The sequence below is a fragment of the Podarcis erhardii genome (genome assembly GCF_964252035.2).
Source record: "Podarcis erhardii genome assembly, chromosome: 12".
NCBI lineage: Eukaryota > Metazoa > Chordata > Lepidosauria > Squamata > Lacertidae > Podarcis > Podarcis erhardii.
The window spans coordinates 24444148-24470753 of NC_138513.1; the positions used below are offsets into that span (position 1 = coordinate 24444148).

At 44.0% G+C, this 26606-nt stretch overlaps 1 protein-coding gene across 1 annotated transcript; it reads left to right on the top strand.

Annotated features, from left to right (window-relative positions):
- The first annotated feature begins 3 nt into the window (after window positions 1–3).
- SDHAF3 (succinate dehydrogenase complex assembly factor 3) lies at window positions 4–26606 on the top strand. The gene is made up of 3 exons (XM_081834037.1): window positions 4–142; window positions 2767–3024; window positions 26288–26606. The coding sequence occupies exons 2-3, from the start codon at window positions 2842–2844 to the stop codon at window positions 26489–26491; spliced, it is 387 nt and encodes a 128-aa protein (XP_081690163.1). The 5' UTR covers window positions 4–142; window positions 2767–2841; the 3' UTR covers window positions 26492–26606.

Consider the following 26606-nt stretch of genomic DNA (forward strand, 5'->3'; position numbering starts at 1 on the left):
ACGTCCTGCTCAGCCCTGCCCTCCTCCGAGGCGGAGCTAAGGCGCGATGCCGCCCCCCGGTGCTCCAGCCTCACTGCGCCGGCTCCGAGCCACCCGACCCGGCTGCTCCTTCTCCGGCCTGTCCTTGGGAAGCGCCTTGCGGGTAACGAACTCGCGGCCCCGGGATCCCCCCGACGTCGCCTTCCCAGACCCGGCGGCCTCAGGATCTGGGGCTGCGAGTCTGCGACGCCCGCCCTTTCCTTGCGCGCGTTTTTGGATTGTTTCCCCCCTCCCGGCTGCACGCCTTCCGATCTCTTCTGGATCCCCGCCGTTTGGTGTCCATAGCGGCGTCTGATCCGGAGTAAGCGCCCCACAGTTCAGTCTGCTGCTCCAGGGGCTCCTTGGAAACACGCTCTCCCGCAGTCCACTTGAGGTTTTCGATACGTTTGCTCGGGAGTAAGCCCCACCGTGATCCGTAGGGCTCACTCCCGAATCGGCCGCCCCTTGTTACGCAGCCCTCTGCCGCACGCTTGCTTGGGAGTAAGTCCCACTGGGGGTGTGCAGGATCACAGCCTTCCATTGACCCGGGTGTCAGCAGGTAGAGTGAGAGGGAAGCATGGGTTTCTCTGAAGGGCCTCCAGGTGATGTTGGACTCCAAGTCCCATTAGCCCCTCCCAGCGTGGCCAGTGGTGTGGGATGCTGGGAGTTGTAGTCCAGCAACATCTGGAAAGCTGCAGGTCTCCTGTCCTTCCACTAGGGGTGGTATTAATTGCGATTTAATTCATCCAAGCTACAGTTAAAACTGAGCAAAGGACAAGCTTCCACCACTGTTTGATCAAACTCTGCTTAAAGATTATATATACAAAAGTGTGGTTAGAGTTCCCATTCTATACATAGGAAACTGCCTTATATGGAGCCAGATGATTGGCAGGAACAAACTTGGTACCGACTATGCTGAGTAAGTTCCCTTGAATAAAATTGGGGCTTACTTCTGAGGAGACATATATAGCATTGCCACCCTGAAACCTCTCAAATGTGACTGGGTTGGCACACAGCAAACCAAGGCACTTATTTCACAGGGTTTTGTGAGAAACTGTTCAGACCACACGAAAACCTAGTTCTCAGGAACAACAAGTTGAGTACAGTCAAACCTTGGTTCCTGAACTGCTCCGTTTTGGAACGTTTCAGCTCCTGAACGCTGAAAACCCAGAAGTAAATGCTCTGGTTTTCAAACGTTTTTCAGAAGCCGAACGTCCGTCGCAGCTTCCGCTTGAGTGCAGGAACCGATAATTTTGACAACCGAGGTTTGACTAGCAAAATGTGTGCATCTGCTCTGTACTAGGCCACATTCACACCATACTTTTAAAGCACTATGGTGCCATTTGAAACAGTCTTGGTCTCCCTCAAAGAATTCTGGGGAATGTGGATTGTTAAGGGCGCTGACAGTTGTTAGGAAGCCTCTATTCCCCTCAGCTATATTTCTCAGTCTAGTTTAACAAGCCACCCCACTGCACAGGGAGCTCTGGGAATTGTAGCTCTGAGAGGGGAATAGGGGTCCTCTAACAACACTCCACATCTTTCAACAAACTGCGGCTGGAAAAACCCTTCACTAAAAAACAAAGCCAAACTACCTCCTATACACAGTGAACCAGCCTGATGCTTCTCCCTAACACGCTAGCTTTCTGTGTACAGGGATTTTGTTTTAATTTTGTGCAGAGACAAGCAGTCAAACACTTCATCCCCCTTCTTTCTCTCTCTCCACCCCACTGACAGCCTGAACTGCTCCAGTCCGGACACAGGTTTCCACGTCATCCCTAGGCCTCTCCAACCATTAGGAATGTGGGGGAATAACCATGCGAGGACAATGTAGTTATGGGCAGGAACTCCGCTTCCTCCATTTTAATCACATTCTGAAGTGGGGACCCTCTTGCATCTCGGGGACTCCCTGAGCATTTTGGAGATGAAGTAGATAGCAGTATCCTATCACTTTAAGCAGCCATGACCCCCCCCCCCAAATAATCCTGGGGACTGTAGTTTGTTAAAGGTGCTGAGAGTTGTCAGGAGACTCCTATTCCCCTTAAAGGTAAAGGTCATGACTGACTCTGGGGTTGCGGCGCTCATTTCGCTTTATTGGCCAAGGGAGCTGGCGTACAGCTTCCGGGTCATGTGGCCAGCAGGACTAAGCCAGAGCAACGCATGGAAACGCCGTTTACCTTCCTGCCAGAGCGGTACCTATTTATCTACTTGCACTTTGACGTGCTTCCAAACTGCTAGGTTGGCAGGAGCAGGGACCAAGCAATGGGAGCTCACTCCGTCGCGGGGATTCAAACCACCAACCTTCTGATCGGCAAGTCCTAGGCTCCGTGGTTTAACCCACAGTGCCACCCACGTCCCCCTATTCCCCTTACAGAGCTGCAATTCCCAGAATGGTTCAACAGTCAAGCCATTTCCCAGAGTAGTGGAAAGGTCCCTGGCTTAGTGAGAGAGCATTTGCTTTTTTACAGGTTCAATCTTCCACATCTCCAGTTAGAGCTGGGGGAAAAATCCCTGTCTGAAAGAAAGCCCAGAGAGTTTTTCAAAAGGATGGCTGCGTTTCAGTTTGTATGTTGTTTCAGAAAATGCAACTTAGATTTACCTTTTAAATGCAAACTCAAATCTAATTTCTCCCTACCATCCCTAATTGTACCTTTAACACTTTTACCCCCAAGTTCAGCAGCGGGCATTTAACAAAGCTGCCCCTTCTCTCTCCTTCATCCAACTTACCGGTCTTTGAAATTATTTCCCCAGGGCGAACATTGGCCCAGACGCAAGCAGCAACACCCCCCATAGTCCTGTTTAGCCTGGTGGCATTTCTCAGCGGTTATGCCAGGCAGCCTAAACCATCATGTATCCCAGGTAAGGACTTTGTACAGGAAGATCCTGCAGTTGCACCGAGCGTTGCCACTGGAGTTGAAGACCCTGGGAGACCAGTATGTGAAAGATGAGTTCAGGAGACACAGATCTGTTGGTCCGGAAGAGGCTCAGTGCTTCCTGCAGGAATGGGAGGCAAGTATCTTTTCATCTTCTGCTGCCCTGCTTCAGTTTATGGGGATGTGATTAGGGTCTGTCTTACTCACTGTACATGTATATCTTATCGGCCTTTTTTCCACACATAAAGTTAAGCCAAACCACGGTTTAGTGTGAATGCTTAAATATGCAGGCTCCCACAGAGGAGGTTGCACTTGTTTTGCTACCCCGGCAGTCCTTTTAGCAAACTGTGATGTTGTAGCTAAGCCAAGGCCCAGCTTAGTTCATCATCTGGACACAGACTCATTGTTAAGCACTCTCCTCTTTAACCACGAGCTGTAGACAAAGCTTACCGTGTCATGGGAACCAGGCCAGTGTCTGCTGGCCTTTTGAATACTCCTGTGTTAGAAGTGCATCTGCTGACATTATTATTTATCTACACTTTAGTTGTTGTTTTGCCAATGAACTGTAGGTTCCTTAAAGGATATTTGGTAGTCAATATAGGAGGGGAAATATTTTTTTATTTGAACGGACTAGGAAAACCTCTTCCAACAGCAGCAACAACAAAAAACCTCTCAAACAGTAAACCACCTTACAATGAGAAATAACCCCAAAGGAACAATTTCAAATACAGTGGTGCCTCGCAAGACTAAAAGAATCCGTTCCGCGATTCTCTTCGTCTTGCGAAGCAAGCCCATTGGCGGATTAGCGCTATTAGCGGCTTAGCGGCTTTTAGCGGCTTAGCGGCTTATTGGATCAGCTGATAAGCGGCTTAGCGGCTTAGAAAAAGGGGGGGGAGGAAAAACCCCCCCGCAGGAACTCGCAAGACATTTTCGTCTTGCGAAGCAAGCCCATAGGGAAATTCGTTTTGCAAAGCGCCTCCAAAACGGAAAACCCTTTCATCTAGCGGGTTTTCTGTCTTGCGAGGCGTTCGTCTTGCGGGGCACCACTGTAAACTATTTCCCCCACCAGACCTTCACCCACATACAACACCAGACCCAGCCATAGACAGCCTCAACAGCATTTGATCCATCATCTTCCTACTTGACCACATTGTCCTGCACTATTTGTACCTGCCTCAACCAGGTGGGGCTGGATGTCTCCCCAGCCGCTACCTGTGTTGATTAGGGCTCCTAATCTGGGCAGTCAAACCCCAGCTGGGCCACCCTCAAGGGTAGGAGTGCTCCTGCAAGGACTCACAGGAAGGGTTGGTTGCGTAAGGCCAAACCTACACATCACATTTTTTCCTTCTGCGTTTTCCACTACAGGTGTTCAGAAAGCTATAGAACCACTATTCCTTTTCAGATACGTCACTAATAAAGATGCAAAGTCCTGGAAAGAAACCCAGAAAAATAAGAGAAAACTAGTCCCCCCCCCAATTTCTCCTTCTCATTTTTAGTCACTGCTTATCCTGTTGAACTTATCCAGGGCCAACTAGGGAGTTTATGGTGATGGGTGAGATTTGAACTCGGATCTCCAAGCCCAGTGCTTTGTTTTCTTTGGCTCTGCCATATGAATGTTAGAGCTTTCTATGCCTCTCTCTAGCATTGTTGGAAACTGAGATATGAAAGCCAGGAGCTAAATGGCACCTTAAACCCAGGTTATGGGCGCAACAATGGAATGTCTAGATGTGCTTTTTTATAATGAGAATACAAAGCTGAAAAGGAATGAACTGCAGCTAAAATATTATGTTCATTTTTCACATCGTCTAGTTCTTCCCCTTCCCACCGCACTAATATTCTTAAGAGGGTCTCTTCTCCAGTCTTCAGAGTGTAGCTGGAAGTGGGGAGGCAGAAAAAGGCCCTCTTTTCCTTCCACTCTGCAGTTTTAATCTGAAATCTTAGGTGCAGTACTGTGCCCAGAGCTCAGAAACTGCTCGCGCTAATGAAATTCCCTGTCGCAAAATACACCTAGAACAGTGGGAGTTTCGAACACTGCTCTCTAGCCAGGCAAGCAAAGGACATTTTTATAGTTCAAAGACACATTCTGGCTAGGCAAAAACACTTGCAGAGGGCACAAAGCATTGCATACCCTTCCTCCCAGCCTTGATTTTTTTTGTGTGTGTGTGTGGTTGTTTTTAGCTTTGAAATAGCCAGGAGTCTTGGTTAGCAGGCTTATTTTTTATGCTTTCAGGCTTGCTTTCAGATTAATGGGTCCTATCTTGAAAGCCACAGGGAAGTATTCATGCCAGAGGGAGGTGTACAAACAAAGTATTATTTGTTTATGAGGAAATACTGCTCTTCAGGTAGATCCAATCAGCGGCATCTATTATTAGCACATCCTTCTTCCGATATAATACATGATTACTTTTTAATTAAAATAATTGGCACTCTTTACAAAGAGGCAGTTGGCATGCGTGACTTGATCGTGGCTATTACACAAGAGTGTTATTGAATTAACGTTGATAAGTCATGCAGCCCATAAGTCATGCAAAGCCCTGTGTGTGATAACTGCGTTTTGTTCAGAAATTAATGATAATGATTAAAGGTAATACTTAATTCTCTATGGCTCTGGTTTATCCTGACAGAGATGAGCACAGGCAAGATTTGGACTTGTGCGCTTCCCCTTTCGCTTCCATTTTTGACCAGCCACGGTTTAGCATTGCTTTTGATCCCTAGATTGTGGTTGGTTGTTAACTGTGGTTGATGAACCATAGCTTGGCAGATTTGAAAGATATGGCTAACCGTGGTTAATAAAAAGAGTGCAAGTGGAAGGGGCCATCCTGGAGGAGGGGAAGGGGGAGCATTTGAACCCAAGGCTCACTCCCATCACATGGAGAGAGGGGGAACCAAACCCAGGTGTGGGGAACCTCTCTTCTGAAGGCAGATGTGGCCCTTCAAAGCTTCTTGTTCAGTTTCCAGGTACAGTCGTACCTTGGATCCTGAATGCCCTGGAACTCAGACGTTTTGGCTCACGAACGCTGCAAACCCAGAAGTGATTGTTCCAGTTTGCGAACGTTCTTTTGGAAACTGAACATCCGACAGGGCTTCCGTGGCTTCCGATTGGCTGCAGGAGCTTCCTGCAGCCAATCAGAAGCTGTGATTGGGTTTTCAGACGTTTTGGAACTCGAGCAGACTTCCGGAATGGATTCCATTTGACTTCCAAGGTACTACTGTACTCTTCCTTGGCCTCTCCTTAGGCAACAAGGAAAGGTAGCAAATTGCAGCTCCTGGGTCATTGGTCCCCCCCCCCTTATGTATTTTTTGCTTCTATTTTGTATTTTTGTGCTTGTCCCACGGCTGAGATCTACAGATGAAGTGTGGCAGTATACAAATTTAATAAATAAATGATAATAATTCTCCCCTTCTGCTGCGGTCCTGAACCAGGTTGACCCATTGGTATTTATATGACAATGCAAATTGCAGGTGTGGGTCATGTGATCCAGATTGGTAGTACAGTGGTACCTCAGGTTACAGACGCTTCAGGTTACCCAGGTTACAGACTTCGCTAACCCAGAAATAGTGCTTCAGGTTAAGAACTTTGCTTCAGGAGGAGAACAGAAATCGGGCTTCAGCGGCGCAGCGGCAGCAGGAGGCCCCATTAGCTAAAGTGGTGCTTCAGGTTAAGAACAGTTTCAGGTTAAGTACGGACCTCCGGGACGAATTAAGTACTTAACCTGAAGTACCACTGTATATTTTGTGGGGGGGGGGGAGAGAGTTAATGCCTCATTACACACACACACACACACACACACACAGCTGCTGCTGCCACCAGAGTCCTGATCCAGACAGGGCCTCCAGCGCCTGCTGTTTGTGTTAGGCAAAAACCTTCCAGCTGCAGAAACTGAGAGGTTCCCCTCACACCCATTGTAAATTGCAGTGGGCTGTGTGTAAGTGTTAGAAATGAAATAAATAAAAAATTAATGGTGTATTTGAAAGAGAGAGAGAGAGGAATGCCTGCTAGATCAGGCCCACCTAGTCCAGGTTCCTGTTTAACGCAGTGGCCTGCCAGAGGCCTGGAGGAAACTTGCAGGCAGGACCTGAGAGCAACAGCAGTCTCCAGACTTGCAATTCCCAGCAGCTGGTATTTAGTTAAAATGGGAAGGGTGTGATCCTAAGTATGTTTACTACTCAGAAGCAAGTCCCATGTAGGCCAATGGGTTTTATTTCCTAGTAAGTATGCTTAAAACAGCAGCTGAATGTGCACCACCATTTTGAAGTTCAAAGGGGAGATTGTGCGGTTGTTGCCATAGTGATCTGCCCTGGATTGATTTCTGAGTCAACATTTCTTCATCTGTGCAAGCCTTTACAGCAGAGATGGCCAAACTCGGCCCTCCAGCTGCTTTGGGACTACAACTCCCATCACCCCTAGCTAACAGGACCAGTGGTCAGGGATGATGGGAATTGTAGTCCCCAAACAGCTGGAGGGCTAAGTTTGGCCATCACTGCTTTACAGGGTAAGAAAGTAGATTGCTTTTTTTGCTTGCATACTTTTGATTCTTACCACTCCAAGCTGAAAATTCAATTGTTTTGCAGAAAAAGGACACTGTGTAAGATAGAGTTGGCTAAAGTAGGCATGATGCAAAAGTGAGTGTACTGTCTGGAATTCTGTAGCCAGAACCTCAACTTACATGTTTTTTTTAGAAATTATGCTGATTGATCCATTGGTCCATGAGCATCCATATAAGTTCTGTGCATTACTTTCTTTGCAAAAGGAACTGGGAGTTACTTAATATACTCCAGGATTTGTGCTGAGTGAAGAAATACCAGCCCCACTAAAGACAAGAAGCATTGCTCAGGTTTCCTTTTGTTTCTAAGAATTTTATGAAACTGGACACATATTTCCGTGGTTTTCTATGAAACAATAAGTTATACAACCCCCACCTTTTAAAATAGTCTCAGATCTCTTGTTGTGGAGGCTATCTTTAGACACTTTATTGTACACCTACAAGTAATTATGTTATTCTTGCTCTCTTACTCAGCATTAAATGCTGAAAATGTGGAAATGGAAATGAGAACACTTTATTTGTTTCTGGATCATAGGTAGGCCCAAGAGAGATTCCTGAAGGGGGAAAAAAGGGAGGCGTTACATCGGCGGATGGAGTATCTGACAAGATAGCAGGGGGAAACCACTGTGGTACCCTCCAAATGTTGTGGACTCCAACTCCCATCATCCTTGACCAGTGGCCATTCGAGCTGAGACTGTTGGGAGTTGGAGTCCAGCAACATCTGTGTGCCTTATCACATTGGCTTTCCCTGCCATTGAGGCTATCAGTCATCATGCTTTACTGCAGTAGTCTTCAACTTTTTCAGATCCAGGACTTGCCTTTGACTGAAAGATGCATTTGGGAAGCCACTGCTTAATTATTATTTTTACCATATATATATGAATAGTTGTAGTGGCACTGTGGGTTAAACCACAGAACCTTGGGCTTGCCGATCAGAAGGTCAGTGGTTCGAATCTCCACGACGGGGTGAGCTCCCATTGTTCGGTCCCTGCTCCTGCCAACCTAGCAGTTTGAAAGCCCATCAAAGTGCAAGTAGATAAATAGGTACTGCTCCAGTGGGAAGGTCCAGCGGGAAGGTAAACGCTCCAGCGGGAAGGTAAACGGCGTTTCTGTGCGCTGCTCTGGTTCGCCAGAAGCGGCTTAGTCATGCTGGCCACATGACCCGGAAGCTGTACGCCGGCTCCCTCGGCCAATAAAGCGAGATGAGCACCGCAACGCCAGAGTCGGCCATGACTGGACCTAATGGTCAGGGGTCCCTTTACCTTTACCTTTGTCGTAGTGCTACTGTTGCAATCAGGCTGTGACACCCAAGTAAGCAGATCCTGACCCACCTGTTGAAGGTCAGTGTTTGCTGCGCTGCAAACCCCAACACCCCTGACCATTAGCTAATCTGGTTGGGGATTATGGGAGTTGTAGTCGAATAACATCTGAGGTCCCAAGGTTGAAGAGCACAGGGGGTCAAAGCAAGGGAGCAAAACACTGGAAAGGCATGGGAGTAAGTTTTCTTGTAGTCTTGTTCTGGGAGTGACCACTTTCTGTTTCCTTAGACCAGGGTTTCCCAAACTTAGGTCTCCAGCTAGTCCAAAAACAGCTGGAGACCCAAGTTTGGGAAGCCCTGCCTTAGACAAACATAGGAAGCTGCCTTATAATGAGTCATACTATTGGTCTATCTTGCTCAGTAGTGCTACACTGACAGTGGCTTTCCAGGGTTTCAAGCACCCAGATTTACCTGCAGACGTCACTGGGGGTTGAACCCGAGACCTTCTGCTTGCCAGGCAGATGCTTTACCACTGAACTAAGGTCTGTTCCCAAGGCAGTGGGTGTTCCAAGGTCCCTAGAGATTAAAGAAAAGGACTTAGATTAGGTAGGGCCTTTAGGACCGGCTCTGGGAGATGACAATCCCAGCTCCAGAGCAACAGGAGAGTGGGCTTTTTAAAATGACAGCTATGCCACCACAACCAATTGACCGATTTCTGCTAATGAAATGATGGGTCTTTTGTGGTGATGTTGTTCTATCAATGTGCAGTTCCTGGAGCTTTCCACACGGGGGCACCAACGGCCTTTGCCAGGCGTTTCACAGCGCTCATGAGTTGCTGGGACAGATGTGGCCAAGGCGGGTCACGGCAACAGCTGCTCTGGCCTGTCATCATGATCCGTAGCACGGGGGGGGGGGGGTTGATTAGCGCTGCTTTTGACCTGAAAAGCAAGCATCGCCAGATGCTTTGTTGTTCCTGCATCACCTAAAGGCTTCCATAAACTCTGGGATCTGCCTTCGACCAGATCAGATTTCCTGTCTGTCTAGCCCAGTGTTGTCTCCTCTGATCGCCAGGGACTCTCTCTCAGGTAGAGAGCCTTTCCCATTATCTAGGATGCCAGGAGCAGAGAACCTGTTGCATTGACAGGTAGCACAGAGCGGAGTGAGGAACCCGCAGCAATCCAAATGCTTGTGGACTCCCAACTCCCATCCGCCCCAGCCAACATGGCCAGTGGTCAAGGATGATGGGAGTTGTAGTTCCTCACCTCTGTGATACTCAATCCTTTTAACAGAAGACGCTGGGGATTGAACCTGAGACCTTCTGCATGCCAGGCATATGCTCTGCGACTGAGCTATGGTCCATCCCCATCCCTTTTAGCTGTGATTTCTGCATTATAGGGAGTTGAACTAGATGACTCTTTGGGTCCCTTCCAACTCAACATTTCTTGGTTTCTGTGATTTTTTGATGCGCTTTAAAAATTAATAAATAAATGAGTTGGCTCTTAGTATAGGCTTCTGTATGCAAGCATGTGTTCTTCCTCTGAACTATAGTTCTTTCCCTTATACAGTGGTTCCTCGGGTTAAGAACTTAATTCGTTCCGGAGGTCCGTTCTTAACCTGAAACTGTTCTTAACCTGAAGCACCACTTTAGCTAATAGGGCCTCCCGCTGCCCCCACGCCGCCGCACGATGTCTGTTCTCATCCTGAAGCAAAGTTCTTAACCCGAGGTAATATTTCTGGGTTAGTGGAGTCTGTAACCTGAAGCGTCTGTAACCCAAGGTGCCACTGTAACTGCAACAGTCTTTTCATTTGAATACAGTTCGTTATAATAGGAATTAGGATGGAAGCAACGAAGCTAGGGTTTCAACATACGGCTTTTCCTAAGCACTTTGGAGGCTAGCCACCATAGCTTTACCACGTTGTTAGTCTCTCTCTCTCTCTCTCTCTCTCTCTCTCTCTCTCTCTGTGTGTGTGTGTGTGTGTGTGTGTGTGAGAGAGAGAAAGGATTTTCCCTCTGGGAGATGTTTTTAAAAAGCTTTCTGATATAAAAAGCTCCAAGGCATCACGAAAAGGTCTCATTGTGATTTCACTGACGTGGTGGGAAATTCGGTTGCCTAATATATATTTAGGATACAATAAGTTTCTTTACGCAGCATGGGCTCCATTTTGCTGTGGTAACTTTCATCATTTATTTCCTTTGTATCGCTTCTCCCTTTTTCTGATTTTGCCATTATTCAAATAATGATCCAAGCTAGTTAGTCTCTTGGGAATGAGTCTTCTTGATTTAAATTAGTTTTGAGCTGGGCTTATATCATTACACTTCATGGAAGAAAACTTTTTATTTATTTAGGATCAGACCTGTATTGCTTAATTTGCAGTTTCAGAGAGAGAGGGAGAGAGAAAATGAATGCAATTAAATAATTTAGTCAATTACATTTTTTTAAAAAAATAACAATCTGTCAGTGTTCAGTTACTTTATCATTTACGAAAAGAGATGTTTGGTTCAGTTTTCTTTCCTTTACACACGCACCTATTTGACTAAGAGTCTAGAACTCAAAAATGATTCCTCTCAGCCCCATAGTGAGCATGATGGAACACTAAGTACAGTTTTCCTTGATATATTGCTGAAGGATTCGCATGCCTTTGGTCAAAATAAAGACAGTAAGGGGGTGAATGTGGACATGGGACAAGTCTTGCACTTTAGAAGAAAGCAATTGCTATATGCCTAGCTAATATATTTTATTGCAAAAAGTCATTCTAGTGGTCTTGAAAACTCAAAGCTGGGGACATGGGTGTGTGGTCTATAGGTGGGATCCAGAGTGTCCCATCTGTGGAAGTAGAAGGACTCCCACTGGAGAGACAGGGAGATTTTTTTGCAGATTCTCCTTCCTCTTATAGCCGCCCCCCTTGCAGCACCTCTAATACTGCTTTGGTGCCCCCTGCCCAACCCTCTGAAGCAGCTTTTCAGGGAGAAGACATAACTTGAAGTTTTTTAAAAAATAAAATAAATACGTTATTTTATTTTTAATTGAATCCTTTTTATGCTTATGTGTTTGCTTTCCTGTGCCCTCTTCAGAAGGAAGGGCGGGATATTATTATAAATGATGATGAATTGTCAGAAATCACCCCCTCCCCTACCCGGCCCACAACATCCTTCCTCTAAGCAGGGGCATGATCCTGATTTAGTGGTCTGGGTCCAAGTTGGTGTAAACTACCGGCGAAACGTATTATGATCCAAAGACGAACTATTTTCTTATCTGAGCATTAAAAGGATAATTGCTTCAATCCTTCACCTCTGATGTGTTTATGAGAATGCCACAGTTCTTGTGTCTGTACCAGAGTCTTAGTAATAAGCAAGCGCATAGGGAAGAAAAAGGCTTCTGATTCAAAGGCAACCGCTCTGCCAAAATTGGACTCCCCCCCTCCTCACAATCAGTGTCACAACTAGGCTTCAGTGATAGTATAAGAATTTAGTTGTCGGCTCTGTATCCCATTTTCTCAGATGCTCCTATCTATTCTCTTCCTTGCCTTGCGCTATCAAGTTCTCAAGAGCTGTCACTTTTACGTAGCCGTCTTCAGATTAGGGAGTGCTCTCTGTGGAATCTGAACGCAGTTCTAAAAGCTTTAATAGATACCTCTTTCTGAACTTCCTCTGGTGTCAGGCTGTTTCCTGACTATTAGAGAACTAGCCCTACGAGCCATTACCTTAGCAAAAAAAAATAAAAAAATAAGAAGATCTCCGAGCAGGGCAGTCTAGCTATTACAGAGAGACTAACTCTTGACTATTTCATAGAGACAGCTGCTCCTCACTCTTCCTCACCACCGTATTAAGGACTGTGATTGAATTGCTCTTTTCAAGAGAATTCATGTGTTCTGTGCAGCATCAGAAACCTTCCCAATTGCTTCTGGTGACAAGTAAATATAATGGGAGAGCATTTAATTTGAACCGTCGAGTTTCACTTCAGTTGCATTAAATTCAGACGCCCAACATGGTACTACTGCATGGCAGGGAGGTCAATGGGAAAGGAAGCCTAGTATACGCCGAGATTATATTTTGGATGAAGAAGAACATTATTTGGACGAGGAAGACATTATTAGACCAGTGGTCCATCCAGCCAAACTCCCCCATCATTGGCTGCAACATGGGAGAAGAACATAGAGTTCTGCAGTTGTTTTTGGACTTCAGCCCCCATCACTCTTGGTCATGCTGGTTGGGGATTATAGTCCCAACAACATTTAGGGACCCAAAGTTGCGGGAAGTCCGATCTATTCCATATGAATACATGAAGGTGCCTGGTCTCACAATGGCCAAGCAGGTGCCTATGGGAAGTAACAGCACATAGGTTGGCCAACACCTAGTATGCAGAGGCATGCTGCTTCCAAGAGTAAGGTAGAAAATAGCCACTTGCACTGATTGATCACCTTATCGTCCTTGAATTTGTCTCTTGCCAAACTGGAATAGATAAATCTTTTTTTTTTTTTTAAAGCCCATATATAAAAACTCGGCAATTGCTTATTAGACTAGAGAAAGACATAATGGATTGACACATTAATTGTTCCCTTGGCGGAGAATAAATATTTAATTTGATAGAGAATTAAACACATTTTCTCTCGCTTGGCATTTTGAAATAGATGATGCCATGTTGGATATTATTCATTTTGGGTTTAATTCATAGGTTTGAATGTGTTTGCATTTTATTTTTTTTAAGATAAAGAATCGCATTATATCGCTGCGTGTTTGACAGAAATAGCTTGTACAGGCACACACACACACACACCCCGACTTATGCGCGGTTGACTTGCGCATACGTGTGGCGCTGGGAAATAAATACATAAATTCCGAGCTGAAATGGCGGGAGAGGGCTGGGAAGTCCTTGTGGCTTGTGAGGAGACCCTCCCCAGAGCCCGAAGATGATGCCAGTGAGTCAAAAAAGACTCACAAGGCCTCCCCAATGGTGTGCAGGAGCTCTTGTTGCTGCCACACTACCCCGCTCAACAGCTGTTGGGCGGGAAGCTGCACGCTTACACACATTTCACTCATGCATGCAGAGACCCCGAACGTAACCCTCCTGTAAGTGAGGAGTCGCCTGTGCTACAAAGGTAAGTAGCAAAAGGCAAGATCACAGCAACACCACACAGACACCCCCCCAATCTGATGCAGTTTACGCAACACTGATTGCCTACACTTGTTCAGGGGAGGGCAACCCGTGTTTTTGGACTCCGACTGACAGCATGGCCAGGGTCAGGGATGATGGGCTCTGTAGTGATGGCAGCATCTAAATGGCTGCCGGTTCCCTCCCACTTCTCCACTCTGGGATTTGGGGGGTGGGGGGAATGAGGTCTTCATTCAAGAACCTATCCTCGCAACACTGACGCAAAAACTCCGCACATATAATAATAATAATAATAATAATAATAATAATAATAATAATAATATTAATTTGGATTTGATATCCCGCTTTATCACTACCCAAAGGAGTCTCAAAGCGGCTAACAATCTCCTTTTCCCTTCCTCCCCCACAACAAACACTCTGTGAGGTGAGTGGGGCTGAGAGACTTCAGAGAAGTGTGACTAGCCCAAGGTCACCCATCAGCTGCATGTGGAGGAGCAGGGAATCAAACCCGGTTCACCAGATTACGAGTCTATTGCCACTACACCACACTGGCTCTAAGTACACTAAGCAAAAGAATGAAAGACCACTTTCTTCCCCCACTTTTCTTCCCGCCAACCTCACAATGTCTGTGACAGCAGCGTCTCACACTGACCTGGAGAAAGGACTCTATGAACCGAAAACTGATATGTCATAGGTACCCTTGTTAGAAGTTGCCACAATCTCAACATTTCCACATCAGTTTGTGATTATGTATTTTTAATATATACTTGTTTTGTATGCAGTATTCCTTATTATGAACCATTATTTTTCCCAAATAAAATTGCATTGTTATTTTTCACTAATATATGCATTTTTATGCACACTTTACCTTAGTATGTACATTTTTATACCCATTAAAGTGGAACCTCTACTTACAACCACAATCCGTTCCGGAGGTCCGGTCATAACTAGAAATGTGCATAAGTAGAGGTGCATTTTTACATAGAAAGTAATGGAAAAGTGAATTGATCCGTTCTAGACGATGAAAAACACCCCCTAAAACAGCAATTTAACACGGATTTTACTGTCCAACGAGACCATAGATCCATAAAATGAAGGCAATAATCAATGTACTGTACTATAAAATAAATAAGACAGTATTGTAGATGAAAAGAAATAACATTTATTTTTTTCTTACATGCCCTGAGTTTGGGTGGGTTTACCTGGCTATAAGCTGGGGGTGGGGCAAGGGTCAGTAAAGAGCTGATTCACTTCGGCCAGGGTCACTTTTTTTTTCTTGCCAGGCCAGGTTCTTCTCTGGACTTCCTCAGGTTAGTTCCTTGGCGGGGTTTGGGGCTGCAGTGCGCACTGCTGTGCCTCTTCCACAGCTTTGGGGGGTGGGATGGGGGCCCTCTCCCCAGCAGCAAAAGCCTCAGTGCTGCTCTGCAGCCGGCTGGGTGAGCTCCAGGTTGCTGGCAAGGCCTCTTAATATCTAGAAGAAAGTTCATAAGTCAAAGCACCTACTGAAGGTCATAACTGGAATCGTACGTAAGTAGAACCGTACGTAAGTCTAGGTTCCACTGTACATGGTTGGAGAAGGGCACTGCAAAATTCAGAGAAGTGCATTGTTTCATAAAGTGAGAACTAAGCAGGCTTGTCTTTAAATGTGAACTGAACTTCTCTTGTTCCTGTACCAGGCCCAGAATTGTGCCTGTTTTCCCTGATCCTGACCACTGCCATCTTTCTCATCTTCTGATCTGAGTCTATGTATACACGTGTTAGATTTCTGAGTGGTTCATGGCTGCTATTTTCCTATGTGCATAACTCTTCGGATCTGGACATGCATCTATCAGGGGAGATATTTTGTAGATGTTGCTTTATAGAATCCATTAGCAGCTGAATTAATAACAAAGAACTGCATGTGAGCTTAATTGGTGGAAAACTGATAATAGCGTGTAATGGGTTTTAATTGCTGTGTGAATAGGTGCTTAGAATTTGGTTTGTGGTCTCTGCTTAGTGCCTTTGTTCTTTTGCCCCATCAAATGTGTTCAGAGTCTGCTCCATTGTTGGCATCGTCATGCTCTTCTCCTAATTAGTCTATCCCAGTGGTTAATTAAAGCTTTCCAGAGTGTAGTATGCCTTGCAGTGCCTGCCAGCCTCTATAAACATACCAGGTACGTCCCCGTCCCCCCCATGTATGCATTTGTTTGCATTTCTGTCCAGATAGCATCGAAACAGTTCCTTAGAAACTGGAACGAAGGAGGTAATTCTGAGAGCGGTAGTGGTAAACATTTCTCCAGGAAGATAATGAAATTCTAAATTGATGACACTTCGGCTTTTTAGATAAAATTGTTTTGCAGGTATTTTGCGCAAGAAAAACCAGTAGTCATATTTCTGCTTGTGTATGTGTGAATACATTACTAAAATTAATTCCCTGCAACTGTGTGTGAGTAGATTAGATAGATAGATAGATAGATAGATAGATAAAACAGAAAAAGCAAAAGTAATAACTACCGTATTTTTCGCTCTATAACACGCACCTGACCATAACACGCATGTAGTTTTTAGAGGAGGAAAATCCGTAGGCATGCCACCCGTAGGCATTCCCTCCATAACACGCACAGACATTTCCCCTTACTTTTTAGGAGGAAAAAAGTGAGTGTTATGGTGCAAAAAATACGGTAATTTCTTGTGCATAAAGGAGTAACCCAAAGGACTAGGTCTGCAGCATTCTGAGGCACTTTAAACACACACACACACACACACACACCACACACACACACACCCTTGTGCAAATTAATTGAAACAAAGCATGTTTTCTATCTTATTTTGTAATCCTGTACTCAAAACAAACACGAAAAGTCAGTTGAGCATTATGGTGTCCGAAGCCTGCAGCCAACAGAAGGAATGATGCGCTCGCCACAATATATTGAGGTTCTACGAAAGAGAGTTATTCCAGAGCTGGAAAAGAGGTATCCTGATGGTACTGGGATATTGCAGCAGGACCTAGCCCCCTGTCACACATCAAAAGTGGTGAAGAAATTCATGACAGAGCAGCAAATACAGGTACTTGATTGGCCAGGGAATTCCCCAGACGTAAATCCCATTGAAAATTTGTGGGCTATATGCAAAAGTCGTCTCTGTGCTGTAGACTGTACGACTATGGAGAAGCTCATTCAGGCACTGATTCAAGTGTGGTACAGGGATCTGAAAACCAACAGTGACTGTTCGAAACTAGTAGACTCTGTGCCAAACCGTGTTAAAATGCTGCTGAAAAATAGCAGAGGTCATACTGGTTAATAATGTATGTATATGTGAGTTTTGTACATGTATATGTGTGTTTCGTACAATAAACTACATTGTTTCAATTAATTTGCACAAGGGGGTATGTAGAATTTGTTTACTTGGAAGTAAGTGCCATTGATCGCAGTGGAATATAGTCTTTCAAGGATCTGTGCTTGGAGTCAGTCCCTAACACCCCATCAATCCTATGTACATTTACTTTGAAGTAATAGGAGGTGGTTTAAAGTACTGAAAGAAGCACGTTCCCCGATGGGGAAGTTCTTAGTGCAGCCAATCCCTTTTCAAAGGAACAACCAGGAGCTCCCTTTAACTGTAGCTGTGTCTGTACCTGCCCCACACCCGGTGTCACCTGATGTCAGGTGTGGGGATGTGTGTGGGGCAGGTGGGCATGGTTTATGTGCTGGGCCAACTAGGTTGCAGACCAGAGGTCCCCTACCCTTGCTATAGGCTATAACCAAAATGTTGGTGTATCTAAGTGAAGCAAAACTCATTAATATGACACGCTGTGCTTAACTTTTCTTAGTTCAGGGCTGCAAAGGTAGAGAACGCTTCATTGTATGAGAGTAAGTCACGTTGCTATGGCAGCTAAGGCAGAGGAGAAGAAGCTGAGATTTCTGTTTTATTTCTAAGAAGGTGTATTCATCTTAAACACTCCTTTATTTGCAGCTTCCAGAGCTACATAGTTTTTCAGGAGGCAGGGCTCGCACATTGTTTGATTGCTGTCAAGAGCTTAAAGAGTATTTGAAAGCTTTTCCTTTTTCGAAACTTAAAGAGAGGGGGGGCAGGCTTAACCTTACAACTTTGTATTGAAATCCAGGCGTGACGAATGGCCTCCTGCATATAAATGAATTAACATTTGCATAACATTTTATCTCTTTTGAGCTCTTCTGTGCTTCTTCCTAACGAGTAGTCATTATTGTGTTTCCTGTATATTAAGTTGGAAATTAGAAATATTCAATATTTAACAGTATAATTTGTGTGTGTTTCACTTGGAAATGTTCAGTGGGGCTCCTTGTAGGGAAGGTGGGCTATAAATCTAATAATAAATAAATAACACATGGAGAAGAATGCTGCTTTGCTTCCCCAAGGGGAAATCTATTGGGAAAGTGCAGGATGCTTGGAAAAGCAAATGATGTTTTGAATTGCTATTTCTGGGTGTATAGCAGAGATGGATAATCTCTCCAGATGTTGGATGACAACTCCCATCATCCCTGCCCATTGCCTACATTGGTTGGGGGACTAAAGGGAGTTGGCATTCAACAGTAGCTGGACGGTCACATATTCCCCATCCTTGGGGTATATAAGTAGGGTTGCCACATAACAACCAGGGTGCTGGACATACAGCCAGTGATGCAGTAGATGAGATAGCTGCACCTGCTTCCACCTGGCCCCTCCCTGGTCCATTCATCTGTCTCTTTCATCTTCATCTACTTTGTGTCTCTTGGCAAGTTAGGCAGAGGGATAGGTAGCAAGCCCAAAAAGGGAGTACATAGGAGTTGCTACAACAGCTCATATCCTCCAACATCAGACATCTACAGGTGCCTCGGTAGGCATGCTGTACAAAGCTCAAAATATTTGGCAATCCTATTTTTCTTTAACACAATGCTTTAAGAATACTTTAGTCCAAAGCTTTGCAAGTCGTTCATGGTGGTGACACACTTTTTCCACATGCATCATTTTGCAACACAGTAATTCAGTTTTACTAGCAAACTGGAGGTTAAACTTAACTCCTTTCCAGCCCTGGGAGGAGCACGGGGACCGTTTGTGCGACACACCTAATGCAGCTGACACACTAACGTGTCGTGACACCGAATTTGGAAAGCTCTGCTTAGGGGCAATCCCGTGGATGTGCACTTTGCAACAAAAATGTAACACACTTACTGGGTTTCTGTAGTCAGTAGGATTTATTTTTTTCATACTGTCCTAAAAAAAAGAAGTCAGTGTTGCAGTTTGATTAGATATCCTTCCCTGCGATCATTTCTCATGCATCTGGCCTCTCCCTGCAATGAATCTTTGTGACAGTAAAAGCAGAACGCAGTTCTCTGTGGAAATAAAAGATTTGTTCTTGACAAGAGCGAGACTGAATACCGAGTCAAAGCAATGTATGGATTATATGAGTTGAAAGTGCCATCTGGAATCAGTAATGTTTATATTTTGGATCTGGCAACTGGGAAGCCAGTGGTGTTGGCTTGGAAACTGTATTTTCTTGGCACATTTAAAAACATACTGGAATAGGAGCGAGGGGTCCAAATGCATACTGATAAATTTAAGTTTGCCCAGTTCAGGTATTCTAGTGCAAGAAACCTACTTGAAAAAAAAGAAACCATCTTTTTGCGGTTAGGAAAGTGATGGGGAAATCCATTGAAATGTGTGGTATGAACAAACAAACAACCAACAGGAAGACTCAGTGCAAAACAAGATTTTACACAGGAGATGCAGAAATTGTCTTCCTGACTACAGGAAGCTGTGGGATGCTCTACATTCCTCCCCTTCTCAAGCAAAAGACCATCACGCGATATTAAAACAGTATGTATATTTGCATGAAACGTGTAGTTAGACTTCAGCTCAAAACAAGGTGATCAGTTTCAGTAGATCCCAAGTTAAGTTTTAAAGGAAGCTCTCCTATTCTTTTCGCCGGTGCTTGTTGTGGATTTGTATAGTGGAAATATTTTCACATGATTTGGGAAAGTTCTTTTACCCAATAAGCATGTGCTTATTTCTTTGGGTGAACACTCCCACAGGGTTTTCTGTCTGACTTGTTCAGTATTCTGGTGAGATACAACTCAGCTGCTGTGTGTTCTTTGGCATTAGCATGTGGAGTACTTTGAAATACCCAGAGTGCGGAAGTGATGTTTTTCAAAGCTCTAAATGTCTTTGAACTGCGCAAGCCTTTCTATCAATTGAATTTTTAAAAGGATCCCCAAATTAGTACAGTACTAGATTCATTTTTTTTTTCAATGGACTGGGAGCATCCGATTCCCTTTTGGCTTCTTTGAACATCCAGGCCTACAAGGATGCCATTCTTGCTGTTTAAGATTGGAGAGCTTCATACCTGGCCGGTTTACTTCTTGACTATGGAACACTGAGAACTAAGTTTCCTTCAGTACATAGTTGTCATTGACTTAAGTTGCTCAAAGATTGAAAGCTGATCATAATCCTTCTAGCCACCAGCAATCCTTTACAAGCAGTGGAACAAGAATTTGTTTGATACTTGAATTTCTGGGCAGATCCACACATTTTTTTCCACCCGACTCCTTGGAGGTATTGATGGATTCAGAAAACCTTCCCCACTTCCCCAATACGTACTGATTTTTGTAGTTTCCTATGGGCAGGAGTCAGGTGGAGTTAGGTTGTCTGAAAGGCTCCCATAAGTAATGGAATCCATAGGTGCCAGAAAATGAAATAACACCTCAATTTACACCAGCTTGCGGTTGCAGGGTTAATGCTCATTTTCAAAATCATCTATGATTTTATTCACAATTTTCAGAAGCGGCTTGACTGGAGGAGAACACTGTTACTTAGCGGGAGGCACAAGATGCTGGGCATGAGACCATCTATTTTTGTCCCTGCCAATTCACTTGCACTGCACTGCACTGACCTCCTGCCATTTCCATGCCCCATCTCTCTCCTAGTAAGCAGTAACTACCCATCTGCCAGAAAAGTGGCATAGCGGCTCTTGTGAGAATTTTATCTGTACTCATGATGCAGATTAACCATAACTTGTTTGGCTCATTTAATCAAAACTGGAAGCAAAATGATCCTCATTGGACAAAGAGGAACTAGGATGGAGTACATGAGCTTGGGAGGAGGCTAGACTTCTTTCCACTAAGAAATCCAAACACAAACAATACAGTAATTTGATTTTCTCAAGGCAAGAGCAGTGAGGGAGACTGGACCTCATCTCTGATTGCTTCCATACTCTTATTTGTGTTGAACGAGAAAGTGGTATTAAGTAGGCTCCGCCTTCCCATCATGCCTCATTGCTGATTCTCATAAGAAATCTTGTCCACGTATTTTCCCATGCGGTGTTGACTGATGCTGCTAAGGATCAGGGAATCAACAAAGACACTTGTGACATGGTTTGATAAAGACTGTCTAAATGTGACGAGATAATCAATGTGGTTGGCAAGTATCCACAGTGGGTGGGTGGAGTGTGGTCCTTGTTTACTTAAAAGCAAAGGAAATAAACACACAGAAAAGCATTCCATCCTTTGCCAAAAGGGGGGGGGACACACTCACCCCGTGATACGTTTAATAGATTCATTTCACTAACAAAGGCAGCCTGAAATAACCTGATGATAAATTGCTGTTGGTGACTTGGTACAGGAGTTCAAATTGAAAAGCAAAGTAACTGTCAGTTCAAATTAGCTTCATTAATTGATTCTATAATTTGATCTACTTAAGTGTTTCTTTTGAAATCTTAATACATCCTTTAAAATTGCTTATGGAGTGTGGGCTGCTGTGAAGTTGTAGCCATTGCAAAAGTGAAAAGAAAATATAGCAAGTTAACCCGACGGGCTGGTAATGTTTCTAGCGTTTACTGTTATCAAAATACATCAGTAAGATGAAGGGCAATGAGGCTTATGAAGATTACAGAGGGATAACTTTGTTTGAAACAATTGCTTCAGAATGCATCTATTGACAGGATATATGATTAGGTTAAAAAGATAAGAGAATCAACAGAAAGCTGCTAATAAAATTTCTTAAAGGTGCATCTTAAGAAAGTATAAGCCAAGCATGCAATTATATAAAGGATATGATGAATGTATTCTTAAAATTTCTGGTGTCTCAGAGTGGCTGGGGAAATCCAGCCAGATGGGCAGGGTATAAATAATAAAATTATTATTATTATTATCATTATCATTATCATTATCATTATCATTATCATTATCATTATCATTATCATTATTATTAGACTGGGATGGGGAAGAATTTTCAGGTTTTCAGGCTGAGGACAAGCTTCTGAGAACCACATGACCATGGTGGATGATAGCACTGGCAAAATTAATGTGGGGCAATGAATAGGACCATTATCCACTCCAACCTCAAATCTCTCTGTCCAGACAAGCAGGAGGCATTATCATTGTTCAAGGTCAGAGCCAGGCAAAACCATTTGATAAGGAAGTGGAGGAGGGCTGGGAAACGGTGTGGCCATGAGAGAGTCACATAGACCAGCTAAAAAAGAACTGGATGGCCACATTTGGCCCCAGGCCTGAGGTTCCCGACCTCTGCTGTAATCTGTATGCTGGTATTTTTTATTTGCGTTGATAGGAAGGATGTATCTTTATCACCTTCTTCCGCTTCACATACTTAAGTTACAGTGGTACCTCGGGTTAAGTACTTAATTCGTTCCGGAGGTCTGTTCTTAACCTGAAACTGTTCTTAACCTGAAGCACCACTTTAGCTAATGGGGCCTCCTGCAGCCGCTGTGCCACCGGAGCACGATTTCTGTTCTCATCCTGAAGCAAAGTTCTTAACCCGAGGTACTATTTCTGGGTTAGCGGAGGCTGTAACCTGAACCGTATGTAACCTGAAGCGTATGTAACCCGAGGTACCACTGTATAAGTAAGTTAGCCAAAATTCAGACCACAGTTAGTTATGCACACATGCACAGAATAGAAAATAAAGAAGCAAAGGGACGTAAGTGTGCATAACTGCGTGTGAGTTAATGGGGTTTATTGGTAAAAAATATACCGTATTTTTTGCTCTATAAGACTCACTGTTTCCCTCCTAAAAAGTAAGGGGAAATGTGTGTGCGTCTTATGGAGCGAATGCAGGCTGCGCAGCTATCCCAGAAGCCAGAACAGCAAGAGGGATTGCTGCTTTCACTGAGCAACGATCCCTCTTGCTGTTCTGGCTTCTGAGATTCAGAATATTTTTTTTTCTTGCTTTCCTCCTCCAAAAACAAGGTGCGTCTTGTGGTCTGGTGCATCTTATAGAGCGAAAAATAGGTACATCATGACTAGGGATTTAAGACTGATCCAGAATGGATTTGGATAGAATACTTCGGGAATCAAACTGAACATACCAAAATGTAGTTGGCAGCCGATGGCCAACTACAGGTTTCTATAAACATTGATGCTTCTCTACCACCCATCATGTTTTAACTACCTGAAGTGTGAAGCTGTTTTCAACATGGGAAACAGCAGCAGATAAATAAATATATAGGGGGGGGACCATTACAAACTTTCGATAAATTATCTGTGAAAATAGTCAATAGTTCCTGCTTTTTAAATAAAACAAGTCCCTCGTTATCTCAATCGCTTCATGGCTACCATGGCAACAAACAGGAATATAAACAGAAGACCCTCCATACTGCAATTATAACGCCATGTCTGTTCAATGCCACCATTACATACCCCCCTTAATAAATTCTGCTCTAATATTAGAAGCTGCTGGAGCAAAATACACCACTGCTTTTGTGTATAGGACACAATTATCACCAAGGAAATAAAGAATAATACGGACAAAGGCCAGATCTTGCCTAATTGACCTCAAGATAGGAGGACAGAATATCAGGTAATGCAAAAGATGTAACACTCCCCCACACTTATAAATAAACTTAATTGGCTGGCATCGTGACCGTCAAACATGGAGTACAAAAGTAGTGCTTGTTAAGACTTTCTTCTCCTTCATGGAGCACTTGAAAAATTGCTGAGGGACTTGAAGGACTACTTAAATGATTTTTCTGTCTGTTGTAGCAATTGTAATGTGCTGGGCAAGAGCCTGCAAGACTTTCAATTGTATTTATATTGCTTCTTTTATTGATTGTATATTGTACTTTATTGTATTACCATTTGAATTCCTCAGACTTCAAATTATAGCACAATAAAATGCAATATAACAAATAAAAGAACCAATAAAAGTGCAATTAAATATCAATATGAATATTTAATGGAAGGAATGCCATCTCCCGTCTTTCTCCACAAATCCATAGACACATTGCAGATCATTTAAATAAAGCAGAGGTCCATGGACCACAGTTTGGGAACCTAAAGGGTTTATTTTTATTTTTTAAAAGCCAGCTATTTGTTTTTTTATTGAATTATATACCACCCTCAGGGCGGTTCACAGAACACAATCAAAATATAAAACCACAAAATATGTAATCAAAATAAAACAACCCAATAATCCCCCACAACCCACCACATTTAAAAAGCGCATAGGATGTCAATCAATTCAACCAAAGGCCTGGTTAAAAAGGAGCATTTTTGCCTGGTGCCTAAAGGTGTATAATGAAGGTGCCAGGCGAACTCTCCTGGGGAGAGCATTCCACAGATGGGGAGCCATTGCAGAGAAGGCCCGTTCTCGTGTTGCCACCCTCTGGATCTCTCGAGGAGGAGGCACATGAAGAAGGGCCTCAGAAGATGATCTCAGGGTCTGGGTAGGTGCATATGGAAAGAGACGGTCCTTGAGGTATTACGGTCCTGAGCCTTTTTATAGGTCAAAACCAGCACTTTGAATTGGGCCCAGAAACTAATTGGTAGCCAGTGCAGTTGGACCAGGATCAGTGTAGTATGCTCAAAATGTCTTGCTCTGGTGAGCACCCTGGCTGCTGAATTCTGCAATAGCTGAAGTTTCCAAACCATATTCAGAGGCAGCCCTGCATATAACACTTTGCAGTAATCTAACCTTGAGGTTACCAGAGCATAAACAACAGTAGCTAGGCTCTCCCTGTCCAGATAGGGACATAGCTGATGGAAGGCACTCTGGGCCACTGAGGCCACCTGAGCCTCAAGCGGCAGCAAAGGATCCAGGAGTACCCCCAAGCTACGAACCTCCTCCTTCAGAGGAAGTGTAACCCCATCAAGAGCAGGCAATCTCCCCCCCATCTGGTCTAGGGAACCACCCACTTACAGTGCCTGAGTCTTACCTGGATTGAGCTTCAGTTTGTTGGCTCTTATCTAGTCCATTACCGAGGCAAGACACTGGTCCAGCGCGTCCACTGCCTCCCGTGCAGATGTAAGGGAAAAACAGAGCTGAGTGTCCTCAGCATACTGCTGACAACACCTCCGGATAACCCCACCCAGTGGGGTGTTAAACAACGTGGGGGATAGGATTGAGCCCTGCGGAACCCCACATTGAAGGTTCGATGGTGCTGAAAAACATTCCCCAAGCGACACCCTCTGGGAATGACAATCCAAGTAGGACTGGTACCACCGCAACGCTATAGGTTGTATGTGTGGAAAGGATGTTAAATGCATAGAGCCATTTAAAACAAAACAAAACAAAAAACCTAACGTGATGCATGTTCTTGGATTTCCAGTGCTAAATTGAAATGCTATTTCTGAATTGCAGGACCACAATGGCTTGCTTGAGCCCTGCATCTTTAAGGCCCCATTTTCCACTCACGAGAAGTTTCATTTCTACTTTGGCTTTGGCAATGTAATGAAACAATCCACAGATTTCGTCAGTGTTGCTGTAACACATTCATTCTAGGTTCAGCTTCAAGGGGGAATTATTGCTTTTCATCTATACAGTGTTATTTGACTACAGTATGAGTTCATTTCATATTCTTTTAAAAAAATACTATTGCCCTACATTGTTATTTTCACCATCAATATTCACTGTTTCTTACAGTGTTTTGGGGTCCTGTTGATCTGGTTTATGGATTCTGAAACCCATTTTCCTGCCATTATATATGGTCTTGACAGCATGACTAGTTATCACAACTCAATGAAAAACAGTCCCGGATCTTACACTGGACTCTTGGTTCTATTCCCTCTGGAATATAGCTGTGATGGAGAAATTTACACAGAATCTGATATTTTGACATGGACTAGAGCCCTCAGACATGTTTTACATGATTTGGAATTCCTTTAGTTACGTATGCACCAGAACCATCATTTTCAAGACAACCATCAGCACAAGCCTGACAAATCTGGAACTATACTTGGCAACCAGATAACACTAACATTATTTATTTAACACTTATCCTTGCTTTTCCCTCAGCTTTGTATATATTCTAAAATGAAATAAAAAATTCCTTACAAATAAAGGGGAAAAGAATTCCCATCACCTCCTCCTTCCAGCAGCTCCCAGGTTGTTCAAAAGAGTCCCTGCCCTTTAAGAGAGTGTTTTTTTAGGGGGGGGGCTCAAGGAAGAGAAGAGCAAGGAGCTTTCATTCTTCGTGAACTTCCTTAACGTGGGTCCAATCCACTATCCACAATCACTGAAGTGTTTCCTCTTTTTCTTTCTTTTTAGAACTATGCAGCGATGCTGTTGCAACAAACTAACCCAAAGGCACAGAACTCTACAAGTCACCCTCGTTTTGGGTCCCACCTCCCAGAAGATAAGCTTCATGCCCTGCGAGATGAACAAGTTGGGCAGCTCCAGGAACTGATGAAAGAAGCTACCAAACCCAAAAGACAGTTTAATATTTTGGATGACACAGATCACAAAAATTGACGTATTACTTTGGATATGCTTTAAGTAGGGTGGTGGGGTTTTTTGTTTTTGGTGCCTTTTTAGCTCTGTTTTGGAAGAGATTTTCTGCCCGAAGAATAAATGAATCTGATGTTCA

What these genes read in the sequence shown, in the direction of transcription:
- SDHAF3 (XM_081834037.1), top strand. Translation starts at nt 2,842, where the DNA reads ATGCCAGGCAGCCTAAACCATCATGTATCCCAGGTAAGGACTTTGTAC. An exon ending in GCTTCCTGCAGGAATGGGAG is followed by an intron (nt 3,025 to 26,287) that starts GCAAGTATCTTT and finishes CTTTCTTTTTAG; the next exon opens with AACTATGCAGCGATGCTGTT.